General features: G+C 39.7%; 1 protein-coding gene across 1 annotated transcript in view; it reads right to left on the bottom strand.

The window, feature by feature from the left end:
- The window catches only part of LOC146607808 (uncharacterized), a 29,268-nt gene that overhangs the window by 12,272 nt on the left and 678 nt on the right, over positions 1-16,318 (bottom strand). The window contains exons 2-8 of the mRNA XM_085348070.1: positions 15,899-16,108; positions 13,303-13,469; positions 12,979-13,007; positions 12,039-12,065; positions 10,698-10,750; positions 5,994-8,932; positions 5,738-5,896 (exon numbers count right to left, since the gene is read on the bottom strand). Coding sequence (XP_085204196.1) covers positions 5,738-5,896; positions 5,994-8,932; positions 10,698-10,750; positions 12,039-12,065; positions 12,979-13,007; positions 13,303-13,469; positions 15,899-16,108 — 3,584 coding nt within the window. The remainder of the gene's footprint in view (positions 1-5,737; positions 5,897-5,993; positions 8,933-10,697; positions 10,751-12,038; positions 12,066-12,978; positions 13,008-13,302; positions 13,470-15,898; positions 16,109-16,318) is intronic.

A 16,318-nucleotide genomic window follows, 5' to 3' on the forward strand; every position in this document is an offset into this window, starting at 1 on the left:
ACAACAAGTGGGTGAGGCTTCTGTTTCTCAAATGACTATATTAGGGGATATCCATTTTTAGGATGTCGTGCAAAACCAAGGGTAGAAAAACATTGTGTGGAACTGAGCATTTAGAAAAGTCTGAAACTCACAGAGATTTCTTATATGTACACTGACCTCAGTGCACTCTAGGTCTAATCCAGGTTCTGTTTCTAGTAGAATAGGCCTGAAACACCTTATCCAGGAAGTGTTCAGCACCAAATCAGCACCACTACAGTGGTGGGTCTTATCACCAACAGTGATGAGACAGCTTACAGGGAGGAGGTCAGCGCCCTGACCCACTGGTGTCAAGACAACCATCTCACCCTCAACGTCGCAAAGACAAAGGAGTTGATAGTGGACTTCCGGAGGTGCAGAGAAGTACACACCCCCATCACCATCAACGGCGCTGCTGTGGAGAGAGTGAGCAGCTTCCGGTTCCTTGGTGTACACCTGGCTGAGGATCTTACGTGGTCAGTACTAGAGATGGCACGATACCACTTTTTTATGTCCGATACCGATATCATAAATTTGGATATCTGCCGATACCGATATGAATCCGATATAGTGTTTTTTAATCAACAAAACTGTTTTTTAAAATATCTTGCTGCATTTTGCAAGTCTGCAAGTTCATACTCAAGTTTAAAACAACAACTACACTAAAACTATTCTGTTATACCTGTATACAAAAAAAATATTTCATAGTTCAGCAATACTGATCAATCTAATAAACTTAGACCTACACCATCCTCCCTGTTCTGGTATTTTAAAGAGTACTTAGCGTAAATATTAAGCAACCTAACTAATAGGGTTCCAACTCCCAGCAACAACAAAAATAAATAAATAAAAAATAAGGAACCACCCCTCACGCGCCACCTCATGATGCTTAATCGACGTAATCAACCTTAATTTGATGCAGTGTGAAAAAAAATGCACAGAAATCAATTATTTTTCAAGAAATATTAAATAGATTCAACATCTTTCTTCAACAAAATTGCAGACTGCACAGATGGTACCTTCCCAAAGTAAAAAGTACTATAGCTTACTAGGGTATATATTAGACTTAATAATCACTATATACAGTAATTGACTTCTATTCATTTTACATCAAATTAAAACTTTGGGTGTCAGATAATTATTTATTAAAAGCTAGACATTTTAAATGAGAATAAGAAAGAAAAGTATGTCTTTGTGCCCCCTTTTCCCTGTTCATGCCCTATCGGCCCCCCTGGCTAAACTTTGCTAGATCCGCCCCTGCACAGTTACCAGTGTCAGCTACGTAGAAAAAGATCCTCGAGTAGAAAGTAATATTAAATACATTCTAACAACAGCTGATCAAGCTTAAACGTGCTGCTGTTGTTCAGCCGCTGGTTTCCTCTTTCTGGTGCAAAGTGGGCCAAAAACAAACAAGAGAGACGACTACAGAAAAGCTGATCAGCTGATCGTTAAGCAGTTTCATGATTGAAGTAGCAGCAAGAAGAGGCAGTCGCTCCATATATCGCTTGTTAAGCTTAACGTGGGAATGCTTTACAAACATTCAGAGATGGACTTACACACTTGCTTTACTTCTCTCGGGGATAACTTTGTCGGAGATGAAATGCCAGGTTGCTAGCGAAGCTCCACATGCTATCCAGACCACCGACAGGTCCCGCATGCCACAGCCGCTCTATCACGTGATGCATACTGCTCCGACTGCTAACGTTCTGAGGTGAGTTACGGTGTGTTGCAAGTTTTGCGAGGTGCTTTCGTGATATTTAATGGATCGGATTACATTTTTTATTTTTCTCCGATATCCGATCCAGTAATTTAGGTCAGTATCGGACCGATACGTAATATCGGATCGGTCCATCTCTAGTCAGTACACACAAACAAAACAGTGAAGAAGGCGCAGCAGCGCCTCTTCTTTCTCAGGAGACTGAAAAGATTCGGCATGAGCCCCCGCATCCTCAGGACCTTCTATCACTGTGCCATTGAGAGCATCCTCACTGGATGCATCACCACCTGGTATGGCAACAGCACCGCCTACAACTGCAAAGCTCTCCAGCGAGTAGTGCGGTGCTCTGAACGGATAATTGGAGGTGAGCTTCCCTCCCTCCAAGACATCTACAGGAAGCGGTGCCTGAGGAAAGCGGGGAGGATCATCAAGGACTCCAGTCACCCCAGCCATAAACTGTTCAGACTACTTCCATCAGGAAGGAGGTTCTGCAGCATCCGGTCCCGTACCAGCAGACTGAGAGACAGCTTTTTCCATCAGGCCATCAGACTGATGAACACGTCATAGACACCTCAGCTTCACTACTGGAACTTCAACATTATGCACTCCATACTGTACAGTAACGCCACTGTTTTGCACATGTCTCACTCTGTATATTTTATTTTATATATTTTATTTATTGTTTACTCTATTTAATTTGTAAAATATGTGTACACACACACACACACACACACACACACACACACACGTAGAAAAATATTTAGTATACACATCCAGAAATGCATATACTATTATATATTGTACATATATTTATTAGTTTCAGATGTAGCCATTCTTGTATTTTGCTTGTTTACATTATTGTATTTTGCACAACTCTGTTGCTTGTGAAGCTCGCACACAAGAATTTCACTCACATGTGCTGTACCAATGTACCTGCACATGTGATGTGACAATAAAAGTGATTTGATTTGATTTGATTTAAATCATCCGAGTGGTCACAAAAGCCAAGTTTATAGTTTCACAAGGCAGACTGGTCCTAGGTGTGAGGCTAGACTAAGAGTGATTATGAATATCACTATGATAAACTACAACAGCAAAAACCAAGTTATTCTGCCTAGAACAAAGTTACCAAGCACCTTACTCTAGTCCCGGGCCAGGGTTAGTAGCTTAGGATTGACTGCCTGGTTGAACGAGCCTTAACCCATGGGCTTCAGTGTATTATGGACTGAGCAGTCAGGGCATGATATTAGAGGCAGAGCTGATGTTGTTTTGCTCGGAACTGCTAAAGAACTGATGAATATTTCTGGAGAGAAGGTGGACTTCTCATTTGTCAGACAGTCTCATAGTTGAGATGAAAATAATCTCTTTAAATTACTTTTGGCTGTGAAATGTGTGCAGCTAAAAGCTGCAACGAAGGATGAGTGGACTCAAACTGTCAGAGAAAGAAACATTGACCTTTACTTAAGACTGCAATCTGTAAAGATTTAATACACTGTGAATAATTAACTATATAAATATATGGCTTTAAGTTGTAACAGTGGAAGTAAGTCTTTTTCCATATGAGTATTGTTCATGTCAGCCCTTTTTCTGCTTTAAATTATCAAGAAAAATGATCTGCTGATGGTGAGACGTACTCTGAAGACCTGCTAATGTTCATAAAGCTGGAGGTTTATACAGTCTTCTCAGAGAGTGACCACTGTGTGCATTTTTAAACACGTATTAGCTCTTCAAGTTGGAAGTCTTCCCACTTTGTAAAACCATCATGGAAAGACATAAACTGATAAATGGTTGGCCATTGGGTTTCTTGATGCCCAGTTAAAGTCATGCTTATCTGGATAAAAAACAGCATTTTGCATTTGCACTGTGCTTCTTCTTCTTCATGTGTGTTTCTGTGCTGCAGCAGAGCTCCTGCTGTTTCTATTATCCATTTCATACTCCCTCATTAACAAGCCTGACCCCGATACTTAAACCATAAACTGCCTTCCCGCGTCACTAACGTGGAGTGGAGCCTGAAAGCCTCCCGGCAGTTCGGGAACTCACCAGCGCTCTGCTTTCCTGGCAAAGCAGCTTTTTTTCCAGCAGCTCGTGGTGACTCACTGCTCGTATACTGTACTGTGTGTCCTCTGCAGTTTTCCAGCTCTGTTTCTGCCTCATCGGCTCGTATAGCCGATTGCTGGCAGGGGGGAGGAAACTGAGCTCAAAAGCGTGAAGAATCCGAATGCGTGAAAAACAGGCAAAAGCCTTTAAAGACACAGCCAAACTCCTGAGTCTGCAGTTTGTGGGAAACCACAAGCAAGTCAGTTTGGTGATGAGTAAGTATGGTGGACGTCAGAGAAAGTAGTTAAAGAGAAGGAAGGAGGGAAGAAGAGGTGTCAGCAGGAAGCACAGAACCAAAACAAGGAGGAACAAAGTTAAAAACATTCTGAGATAAAAATCATTTCCAGAAAATCCCTGCTGTTTCCAACATAAAATAGCTCACAGAGTACAAACAACAATCATTGAGAAGGAGATGCTCCTCTTTTTAGGCCCCTAGACTCTAAACTGCTACTTTCATATGTTTGCATTTGCTTTGAACAACTTTGTGTTCAACAGACAAAAACTACAGTTACATTAAACAGGTCTCCTGGCACCTATAGCCCCAGGTACAGTGACTTGACCCATGTGTAAAGGGTTAGATAAACCGACACCAAGTAAGTAACAAAGATTGAAGTTCCTCTAATGCAAGGCTGGGGAACTCCAGGCCTCAAGGAACAGTGTCCTGCAGATTTAAGATATTACCCTGGGTCAACACACCTAAATCAAATGATTAGTTTATTACCAGGCCTCTGGAGAACTTAAAGACATGTTGGGGAGGTAATTTAGCCATTTAAATCAGGTGTTTTGGATCAAGGACCCATCTAAAACCTGCAGGACACCGGTCCTTGAGGCCTGGTGTTCCCCCACCCCCCTGTTCTAATGTCTACTTGAGGCTGGCTCCAGCAGTGATTCAGTGTTAGAATATCCACCTTTACAGCAGAAATACACATGTTTACCTGATACAAAAGCCTGTTACAAAAAAAACCCTAATTTCCCCCTTCATAACAACTATACAGGGGATAATTTTTATAACTCATCTGTTTAAATTGTATTAAGACTCAAGGTTTGTATTATTAGAGGCATGACCTCGTAGACTGGCAGACAGATGATGACATATGGAGCTGTAGCTGCTAGCTGTCTTCCAGGCTTCGTGTCAGCAAATCGATTCCCTAGGATAGACTGTGTTTGTGCTGTTGAGCTTTTTGGAGCATTTTAAATGTAATTGTGTGAGTACTAGTATGGCTGTTCTATGCTTAATTGTACTAATAGGCCATTCAAGAAGTCTCTTTTGGTGAGCGAAATTTGGGGATTTTATTTATATGTTAATTAGCACAAATGTACAAGTATTTGTGTCAGCTTGCTGAGAAAACTAGCTAGCATTTGCCAATAATTTGGGACTCCACTCTGACTTTGACATTTTCACTTCCTACTCCAAAAAAACACCGCACCACCAGACCTAATATTAAGCCTTAAAAAGAGTTTTCAAATCCATTTCACTCACTGAAATAAACTCAATTAAATAGCTGCACTGATTTCATGAAAGATTGACCACAGATTCTAAGGTTCTTCTTCAGATTTGTTGAGTCATTAATATTTGCATTAATATTCTTGGTTTATATGAATGAAAAAAGAATCACACTCCTTCTCCTACTCTTTTTCATTTGACATTTTTGGCTGTTATCTAATGCAAAGAATTTGCAGTCAAGCATATAAAATTCTTTAGAAAAATACCCGTGAGTATACTCTTAATGCTGTATACAAGTCACTGTTCAGGTAATGACTACAGCAGGTATGTTGATATCTCAGAAAGTCATGTATATCCAACCCAACATTTCATAGTGGTAAAGCATCTTAAAAAGTGCACATTACATGGCATGTCTGCACAGACCCCTTCATATATAGAGCAGATTGAAAATATAGTTGACTCACCCTGCGTTTGAAGTGTCTGGCCAGCTGCTGATACTCAAAGCTGCTTGGGTCTCTCAGCGCATCGTTGTAGGTTTCCTCTTTCAGTTTCATGCTCAACTCTACCACCTCATCCTTCAGGGGCCTCGGGGGCAGAAGTAACGGGTCTATCTCATTGCCAATCTAAATTTGAAGGTAGGCATACGGATATGGGGTTGGTACTGGAATGTCATGTATGAAGGGATTACCTCAAGTCATCTGATTAAACATATCTTCTTACCAAGTTCTCCTCCTCATCCTCCAACTTGAAGCCATTGTTTCCAAAAAAGTTGCCATTTACGTCATAAACCCTCTCTGTAAGATCGGGAAAGTTACCATTATTGTATTCGACCACATACTTGGTCGTAACCTCCAAATAGGAAGTAGGGGTAGACTCCTCAGTGGCACCCAGTGTAGTACTTTGTGTTCTCTCTTCAGTGAAATCCACAACTGTTTCTAGGGTGATGGAATCAACTGACTCAGGTGCCACTTCTAGTGGAGTCTCTGTTAAGATTTCATCCACTTCTTCAGTTGGGGAGTCACCCTCAGCTGATTCTTGATCAGGGTCTTCTAAAGCTACCAGGATACTGCCCTCATCTGAGGCACCATCTTCCTTACTGGGAAGCTCTTTAGGAGACTCTGGGGTGACCCCCTTAGGGGTTTCTACCTCTGAAATTGTGCCTGGTTGGGCATCAGTGACAGCTTTTGGAGATGTTTCAAGTGGAGCCTTTGAGATTTCTTCCTCACTTCCCACTTCAGATCCACCTGGAGGTTCCACTGTTATCTCAGGTGCAGATGTCTCTGTGTCTTCTGGAACAACAACAAGCACAGGAGTGATTTCTTCATCAGATTCTGAAGGGGTCTCTGTAACTTCTGGTGAAGTTTCATCTGTTTCTGGATCTTCAAATCCAGCTTCTTTCTCCGTTACCTCATCTAAGCTCTCAAAGGCAGCTTCTTCTCTGTCCTCAAATGTTTCCCCTTCAGCTGCTTCTTGAGTTTTATTGACAGATGTTAAAACAAAATCAGGTTTATCATCCTCCGTTATTGTTTTGGGTTTTGATTGTTCTATAGATTGTCTTGTTGGTTCATTTTTTTCACCAGTTTCTTTTATAGATTCAATTTGGGCTGGTTCTGTTGTGGGTTGTGTTTTTTCTGTAGTATCTTTGATGAGTTCGCCTTCTCTTGGTTCTTCTGTGGGTACTGCTTTGAGTTCTGGTCCTTCTGCTTCTTGAACTAGGTCATTTTTGAGTTCAGGTTTCACTGTCATTTCTTCACTTAGTTCTGTTTTTCTTGTCGGTTCTCTCTTGGGTTGTGGTGACTTCTCATGAATCTCTTCTACGGATTTGGCCTCTGTCACTGGTTTTTCTATTAGTTCTGTCTTTTCTGTGGTTTCTTTAACAGGTTCCAGTTCTTGTGCCAATTCTTCCAGAGGTTTAGTCTCTTCTCTGATGACTTCTACAAGTTCTACTTCTTCTGCTGGTTCTATTGTGGGCTCAGTCTCCTTTGTTGTTTCTTCTATGGGTTTGACATCCTTTGTAGTCATTTCTGAAGGTTCTACTATATCTACAATTTCTTCCACAGGTTTGAGAGGTTCAGGTTCATGTAAAGTTTCCACTAAAAGTTTTGGTTGTTCTGTAGTTTCTTCCTTTCTTCCTTCCTCCTGTACAGTTTCTCTAAAGTCATCACTTGTATCATCTTCATCTTTAACTGGTTCTCCTGTAGCTTCCGATATTTTCCCTTCTATCTGTGTTACATGTTTTTCCTCTTCAAAAGGTATTTCTACAACTACCTCAGCTCTTTCTTCTTCTGTTGTGTCTGTTGCGACATCGTCTGAGGTTATTAATGTAGTCTCCATTATAACTGTCGCCTCTTCAGCTTTTTTGTGTAGTTCTTTTGCTGCTGCTTCTGGTGCTGTTACTGTTTGAACTGCAACTTCTTCAGCAACTGTATCTTTTGGCCCTTCTACACCAGTCTGTGTTATTTGTTTAGTCCTATCTACCAGAACAACCTCTTCTTGTTTGACTTCTGCTTTTACCTCCTCTTTTGACACCACTGGTATTTCTTCTTTGCTGTGTTCCTTGGATGTAGTTATCTGTATTGTTGGCGGTTCCTCTGTGACACTATATTTTTCACCTTTGTTATGTTCTAATATTAGAACAGGCTTAGAAGTAACCTCAGCCATTAGTGTTGGTTTGTCCTTTGGAGTGTATTCAACAACTGTTACTTCCATCTTATGCGTTGTCGTCAGAATTGAGGCCTGGGAGGGGACTTCTGTTTCTACATTTGAGGCAGATCCTTGTTTTGGAGTCACATTATTGAATATTTCAGCTTCTTCTTCTGCATCTGTTATCAGTAATACAGTTTCTGTTGCTTCTGTGATGACTTTGGTTACTTCTTGGCTCACCTCTACAACTGCCTTTGAAGGATGTTCTACTGGAGGTGCATGTATTTTGCCTTCAGCTTCTTCAGGAATTGGAAGTGGTATTGCTTCATCAATTGGCTCTTGTAAATCCTCTGAGGGTTTCTCTACAAAATCCTCAGTGAACGTTTTGTCATGGATATCCAGAGATTTTTCTGGAATTCGTTTAATTTCTGTCTCAACAGCATCTTCCGTGGTTGCCTTAGGGATGTGCTGTATCATGACTTCTGAAGGAGCCTCAGAGGTCACCTTCGGATGTACCTTCTGCCCTAATTCCTCCAATGTGATAGTTTCTGATGCTGTGGTGGGCTTCTGAAGAACCACAACAGTTTCTTCTGTGGGTGCTTCATGGGCCACAACCTCTAATGGAGGTTTCTCACCTTTTGGGGTAACTTCCTGAATGACCTCAGAGTCAACTATGATCACATTTTCAGGGATGATCCCAATGATCTTGTCATCTTCAACTACAGCCTCCTCCTTATCTGATATTTCAGGGATAGTTTTGTCTTCCCCAATTTCCTGATCGATCCAATTTAAAGGCTTATGTGTAACAGCGTAATCAGCCTCTGTTGCCACCTCCACAGAATCCTCAAGCAGGCCCCCAACACTTAAAACCTCAGTGTTAATGTGTGCCGTAGACTCTTGATGTGGACCTTTAGTCACAGAGACCGGAGGAACCCAAGAAGTGACCTCAAGATCTACAGTAAGATCGTCTTGCTTGATTGTGATTGTCTCTGATCCAATGATGATGTCACTCTCTCCTATAGTTGCAAAAAAGAAGAGAAAACTTAAAGGAGGAGGACAAAGAAAAGGTAGCATTTTAAGCATTACAACCAAATTCTACTGCAGAATTTTTAAATTTTGCTCACCTTATTGTTGATACACTAATCTCGAATACAACAAATAACAACACCAAAACATTTCTGTATATATATTTAACTTATCAGATATCCTAAATGGGTTCTTTGTAACAATGAGGGTAAGTATAAAATGTTTAAAAGAACTGAAGAGAAGAGCACCAGTTTTTAAGAAATACTCAGTTTATCCTCGCTATTGCAGTTTTCAGCTTCATAAAACAAGGTGTGTCCTTTGCCTCCTTGTTCCTGCTTGTAATTGACATTGACTGCAGAGCTGAAGAATGTTACTTAACAATGCTAACCTGTGACCTAAAGTTCCACTGGAAGTCTGCCATGTTTTCCCTCTGGATAAAATAACTTCCAGGTCTGCCAACAAGTAACTAATCCTTAAAATGATCTGCTAAAAAAAGGCTGCAATTCATGACTTCTGACAGCAGGGGTTCTGTTGAGAATCTCATTGAGATCTGGGGACTATCATGAACGTCACCGACTTCATGAACCAAGAGTGTCATGAAAACATTCTGCAGTTTTCTTTCTATTGGATGTCAATGTGAAGACCTCATAGCCGATGCACTTTGACAGAAATCATACTGATGATGACATGAAACAAAAACAAGGTCAAAATGAACCATCTGTAGCTGTGATTTCACTAACCCTGATAGTTGTCCTGCAGTAACTCTGTCATGTCCACATTTCTGCTCCCAGTCCTCTACTCAGTCTCCATCCATTGACCAGACAGTTGCCCGTAAATAGGCTTACAGATCTATTCTGAGAGTGGAGCGTGTCACGGGAATCAGCCTCCTGCACCCACTCCTACTTCACATAAGTCAGATTTGGTTGTAAGGTGAGTGACTGCGGCTGCTGACACTTTGTGCCACCAATTGGGGTTTCAACAAAGACTTTCAGTGGCTCGTAAAAGAGTCACCAGTAAGGCACTAATCTGTATGCACATCCAGTCCATAGATTCCTTCAGCTAGTTGTAAAGCCCATTCATGAATATTTGTTAGGGCTATGCCAAAGATGGCAAAACATCCCTAAATTAGAAGTTTTTGGCATGCACAGGGGCTTCTCAAATCAGTATTAATTTTTTTTTCAATTTATCAGTTTTAAACCAAAGTCCTGGTGTCCTGGTGGGTTTATCAACTTCCTTGACCCACAATTTATTAGGGTACAATAGATAATGATAACACCCTTCTCTGTACAAGTTGGCTGAGATATATCTTTGGAGATGCATAAATCAAGTAATCAGCAATGGTCCACCTTGTGTACACGTGTAGCCACATGTTGAGGCTACAGTGAGCCGTGATTGGCTTTTGTCCAAAACGTGTTTCTGGACAAAGCTGAGCTTTCTGACCAAACAGAGTAAAAGGCTCTGTCTGCCAAGTTACTAAGTTACTACCAAAAATATCTTCATGTACTTTGTGTTCTTAAAAAAAAAATTGGTCAAAGTTAAGGACGTTTTGAATAACTGGCTTATACTGACCAGAGCACAGAGCTCAAAAGACAAATATTGCCAGATGAACTGATTACCATGATGGGAATTATTTCTGATACACTGGAAAATAACTAAAGCATCTAGTAGTATCTTAAGAATAACTGCTTATTGTATTAAAAGCTCATTAGAACATTGAAAGGGTAATGGAGACTCCCTGATATCAAAAATATTTACCTGGTGAGATCTCGGTCACTGCATCTCCAGTCTGAGAGGTCAGTGTCTCCGAGCTACAAGACAAACAGAGACAAAAAGCAAAGCATTTAGCAAAAACGTGATTTATCTCCTCTAGCACTCAGCTGAGAGAAACATCATTTAACCAGTAGGACAGTGCCAGCTTCTTTAATACTTCTGTTTTTGTCCTCTTCTGTGATGGTGTGCTGTGAAGTCTAACTTTGTCTAGTAAACAAAGATTTGATGTGCTACAAAAGACATATAAAGCATGATAATGTGACTTCTAAAGGGGAACATCATCTGTTTTAAGGTTTCTATGTCCTTCTTGTTTCCCAGTTTAGTGAGAAGAACAATTTTAAAGTCTCGTATTTATGTCCAACATTTACCAAACCCTACAGGTCCACAAACCCTGGAGCCTCATTCATTGTCAATGTACACAAAACATCTGTGAATCCTTAAAATAGTTGGCATTCCCCTTTAAATTTATTAAACTGCAACAATTCCCATGCAGCTGGACTGAGGAATTTTTATTAACAAAAACCACACAACTGTAAAATAAATAAATAAACATGCAGCAAGCCAAAGAAAGCAGAGATGATAAACAAGCCACGCACGCGAGCACTTCCCTTTCTCTTCTCCAACCTCTAAAACTGGCCAGCGTCCTACCAGAGTAGAAAGCAACAAAGCTCAGTTTTCTGTCTCTGGGATGGAGTCATTAAAGCTCTTCAAAATCTCTAGATTAGACTAAAGTTGACATTTTTTTTATTTATTTTCTACTCTGATACATTTTGATCTTAGTGCTAATGCCAACGAACACTGTCAGATATATGCTGTAAACATAGACATAGTGTTAAATAATGAGTTAACCACTGTTCTTTCAACTGTCTGAACTATGTCATGCATTTATTTACCACACACAGCTCAGAAAGTCTGATGTTTGCCCCTCAGCTGGCTTCCAGAAAAGGGGGTAGGGTGGGATGGGGGTGTTAAAGAAACAGTTTAGAGTACAATGTCAGTCACATGTGTTTAATCTCTGTAATATTCTCAATATTTATATTTGTATATATATATTAGGACATGATTTCACTTTGTAATATATACATTATTTAATTTAGTTCAGTCATTTACCCTCCTTATTGATTTGGAGCAATTTCCTTAGAAATTTATAGAGTATTCTGATTCTGAAGGGCTGCATAGAGATTCAGCAATTATAAATAATAAGTAATAAGTTCTGAAATCCCAGAGTCAGAATATAGAGCACTAAATTAGCAAAATAGGTCTCCTAATTCCACTGTCTGACTCCAGCCCAGCTCTGTGGTTGGTGTTCAGTGTCTGCAGGCCTACCTGCATGGAGTAGGGCTGATGGGCACACTGCAGCAGGTGATCAAACACAACATAGATGTAAATACACAACCACCACTTTTAGTTTTTGAACTAATCACTGCTGGTACAAAAAGTCTAACAAACCATTTACCTCAGTGTCAGGTCCTCAGAAATCTTATTGATTTAATACTGATTAAACTTAATTTAATACTGTTAGGCTATACATAGTGCATAAACTCATAATTTGCTTTGAACTAGCGTTGTACAATGTGTTGTATTGAAGTGAGATATTTTATTTTAAAGACCACAGACTTATTAAGTTAAAAATAATGTTCTAGGAAAGCAATAAACTAAGAATTACATGTATCCATCCATTCTCTTCCACTTATCCAATTCAGGGTGGCGCGGAGCTATCCCAGCTACCATAGGGTGAGGGGCAGGGTACACCCTGGACAGGTCGCCAGTCTGTCACTGGGCCAACACATAGAGACAGACAACCATTCTCACTCACATTCACACCTATGGGTAATTTAGATTCAACAATTAACCTAACCCCACTAACTGCATGTCTTTGGGCTGTGGGAGGAAGCCGGACTAATATGGACGCAAATATGGGGAGAACATGCAAAGTCCACACAGAAAGACCCTAATGGTTGAATTATACTTAGGACTTTTTTGCTGTGAGGCAACCGTGCTAACCACTGTGTGACCGTGCTGCTGAATTACATGTAGACTGTTTATAATTAGCAGTATTATCAAAGTTGTTGATTAAGATTTTGTTGCTTGAAAGCTTTCAAAGTTCAAATCGTTAAATAGTCCTGTCTGACCTGACAACATTATTTACTGTTTTTTACTTTTTAAGATATCCATGGACATGACACGTCACTTAGTGATTTGTTAAATTTATATTTGTACAGTTTACACAATAACACATTTGACTGTCTAATTGCTGGTAACTTACATGTTCATTGCAGCAACCAGAGCAACTCTCTGAAATACAGAAAAACACATAATCAGCAAAGAATATCACCAAAATTTACAACTTCCCAAAGAAGCACGAATATGGTTTGCTTTAGCCTGTTAATTTTAATTTAACGTGGATGGGGAAGAATGGAAAACCACAGCAATCTTCTTTTTGTAAATGTATAATGATGAGAACAGTGGAGAATAAAACGTTTTGCACCAATACCACTATCTGAAAGCAGGGCTGCAACTTATAAATATTTTTATTATTGTTTAAGATATCAATTAATGGATCAATTATTAGCTTTAGTGGTGTTCTTACACTCCTGATGAGACTCCGATGCTCCTCTGATTGGCTGAAGAATCTGCCTATGTCCATGACACTGATGGAGCCATCCATGCAGCGGCTCACCCAGCCCTGGTACTCATCCCGCTCGGGCAGCCGATCCCAGAAGATCTTAAAGGCCTCCCAAACTGTCTCCTGACACACTAAAACACACAGAGACACCAATTACTGAAGATAATAAGATCCTGAAAGGTAAAATTTACTGTTGGGTCCACATTAAAAAACAAAAGTTGTCTGTAAGGCTGTCACTTGTCAGGTTTGTGGTCCTCACAAAGCTACATGACTATTTTAGACATAATCTTGCCCAAACAAGCAGCTTTTTGTCTGCCTCCATTTTTTTACTTCAACAACTAATAGCACCCCTGCAAGCTCTGACTGATAGGACTTTTAACCTATATCTGACGTAATGTAAATGTGAAAACTCAACAGGTAAATCATATCAACCCTCAAGTCTGAAGAGAAGAGGAATTATTATGTATTTACTGTGTTGATACTTGCAGAAGGGCTAGCTGCCTTTTATTTTTACTTATATGGACAGTGGATACATCTTTTCTTGAGTGAGTTAAAAATCCCTTTATAATAAGAATAAGTGAATGTTTTCCATAAGCTGCTGTGATATTTTCCCAGATTTCTTTACTTTTTTGGGGGATGAAAGGGAAATTATCACAGAGGAATCTGCAAAAAGACCCAAGGTGGTCAAAAACAATGGAAATCAAAAAAGAGACTAAAATTAGACTATAAATGTATATAAATATCTGTAATTCCATATGATTAGAGGCTTCTTTAGATAGTGCTCTGTTATTCAACCAAGTGGTGCTCCACTCAAGTGTTTTTGAGAGGGTACAACATTTCCATATTATAAATCCGGTCCACATCTAAAGCAAGTACATTTTAAAAACACCTTTGTCTTCAGGCCAAGATCCATCCACCAACAAAAAAGCCACGGTGCTGCTTCTATTTGTTGCTTTTTGTCACTTTGAACACATTTCTTAATGCTAATCTCCTGGGGCTACAGTGGACATATAGTAGTTGTAGTAAGTTACATAGTAATGTGAATGTGCTCAAAGAAATCAATGAATCTGAAGAGAAAGTGCAATGGAAAAGAAACGAGGCCTAAAAAGAGCTGGAGGGAAAGAAACATGATGGATGGTTGATGAGATGTAATTTCAACCACATCTGCACTTTGAGGGAAAAAACATAATAATTCATCTGAGCAGAGCTGAGGTGATTGATGAAACCCTGTAATAACGTCTGTTTCTTCAGCAATACCACATTGCTGTTGCTTTATACAAAGTTTGAACCAAGAATACCCCCCCAAAGGAAAAAAAAACTGAATGTGTGAATGTGTTTAAGGGGTTGTTAGTTATTGGTGTGGGATTAGTTTTTAGTTAGCATCATGCCAGCAGAAACCACGTCCAAGCATTGATGAAATCATAAGCATAACTAATTTTAATGTTATAATCATGCACATGACACAGGGACAGTATGTGATCAGAGAAATTTAAATCAAGGAACAAATTCCAGCAATGAAGGTCAGAAAATAGCATCAGTATAAACGAGGAAATACTTTTTTTTGTTTCTGGCATCAGAGAAAAGAAACACAGATGTTTCATTTGCTATTTAATTAAAAAGATTTTTTGTTCTGTACAAAATGTCATTTATGAGTCTGTTTACATGAATTCAATCAAATCAACAGTAAGATTATGAGGCATGTGAAAGAAATCCTTTCATGCCAAAAGCATTCAGTGCTTGTTTCTGAAACCTTCCCCGTTGTGTTTACTTTGGGCTTTTTTTCCCCATTATTACTGATCATTGTATTATTTTAATATGTTCAGGTTATGAGACGGATGAATTACGAAGCTGTTGTATTTGTGGTTCTTTGTGTATTTGAGTGCATTGTGTTAAATCCTGTTGCATGACTCCTGCCAACATTTGCTGTAACAGCAATAAAGTTAATTTAGCTCATGTGTTGGTCCAGTTTGCTTTGGCTCATTTTGCTGCTATTTAAAAAAAAAACTGAACTTTTTAATGATTGTTCTGTTTCTTTTGACCCAAATAGAGACTGGGACACACAGAGACATGTTTTCACTGTAATAAAGGTTTGAAGCTGATTGTTCACCTTGGAACCATGTGAGCTTTACTCAGTGGTTTCTTTAAGTGCTTATGTCTGTGTTGTTGTGTTAAGGTGTAAGCCATAGCTAGACTTAAATACAGAGAGATGTTTTTTGATTGATATAGAGGGATAAACTTGATTAAAGTAGAGATTTGACTCATGCTTTAAATCTGCTCAAAATCCCAGCAACTCAACACAATTGACAGAACTGAAACCAAAAGGCTGAACGAGCTGATCGGCTTGTTAAGAAACAGTGCATCTGGCGTTGCATGACCTCTGACCTCTGCCACAGAGGTGACAGCAGACTTGCTGCTCAAGCTTATGCTTTGATCAGAGCCTAAGTGAAAACGCTCTAGCTTTGAAGAGAAGATGAAGGGGAAAACCTTGTCGCCTGCAGGCACAAATATCAAAATTAAGGCAGGTGAATCGAAAGAAGTGCAGATGGGCGGAGAGATGTACCTCTGAGATGGAAGTAGCTGAGGTGGTTCGCAATAGCTTGGTCGAACGTCTCCTGAGAGCAAAGCTTGACTCCGCTGGGAAACAAGACGTCCCTCTTCCTTCGAGATAGAGCGCCGTGTCGTCTGTATAACAACTCATCAGAGGCTGCCATTGGCTCTCCTGTAGATTCTCCACTCTCCTCCAAACCCACCTCCAGCTCAAAGGTGGCATCTGTGGTTTAAATTAATATTAGTGCTGCTTTATACTTAATATTAAGGACAGCTAAAGTACATGGTACTGCTTTACAGGTACCTGACTGTTACCTTAAAGTTACTTCATATTTAAAAACAAATTATAGGTTCTGTCTGTTTTTGTCAGGTTTTTTATTTTTTTATTTTATTTCTGTTAGGACCGGAACTAACAGTGCTTTAAATTATAATC

Source organism: Diplotaxodon limnothrissa, linkage group LG23, assembly GCF_057381915.1.
Source record: "Diplotaxodon limnothrissa isolate DT_005_m linkage group LG23, D_limnothrissa_male_GT1.1, whole genome shotgun sequence".
NCBI classification, from domain to species: Eukaryota; Metazoa; Chordata; class Actinopteri; order Cichliformes; family Cichlidae; genus Diplotaxodon; species Diplotaxodon limnothrissa.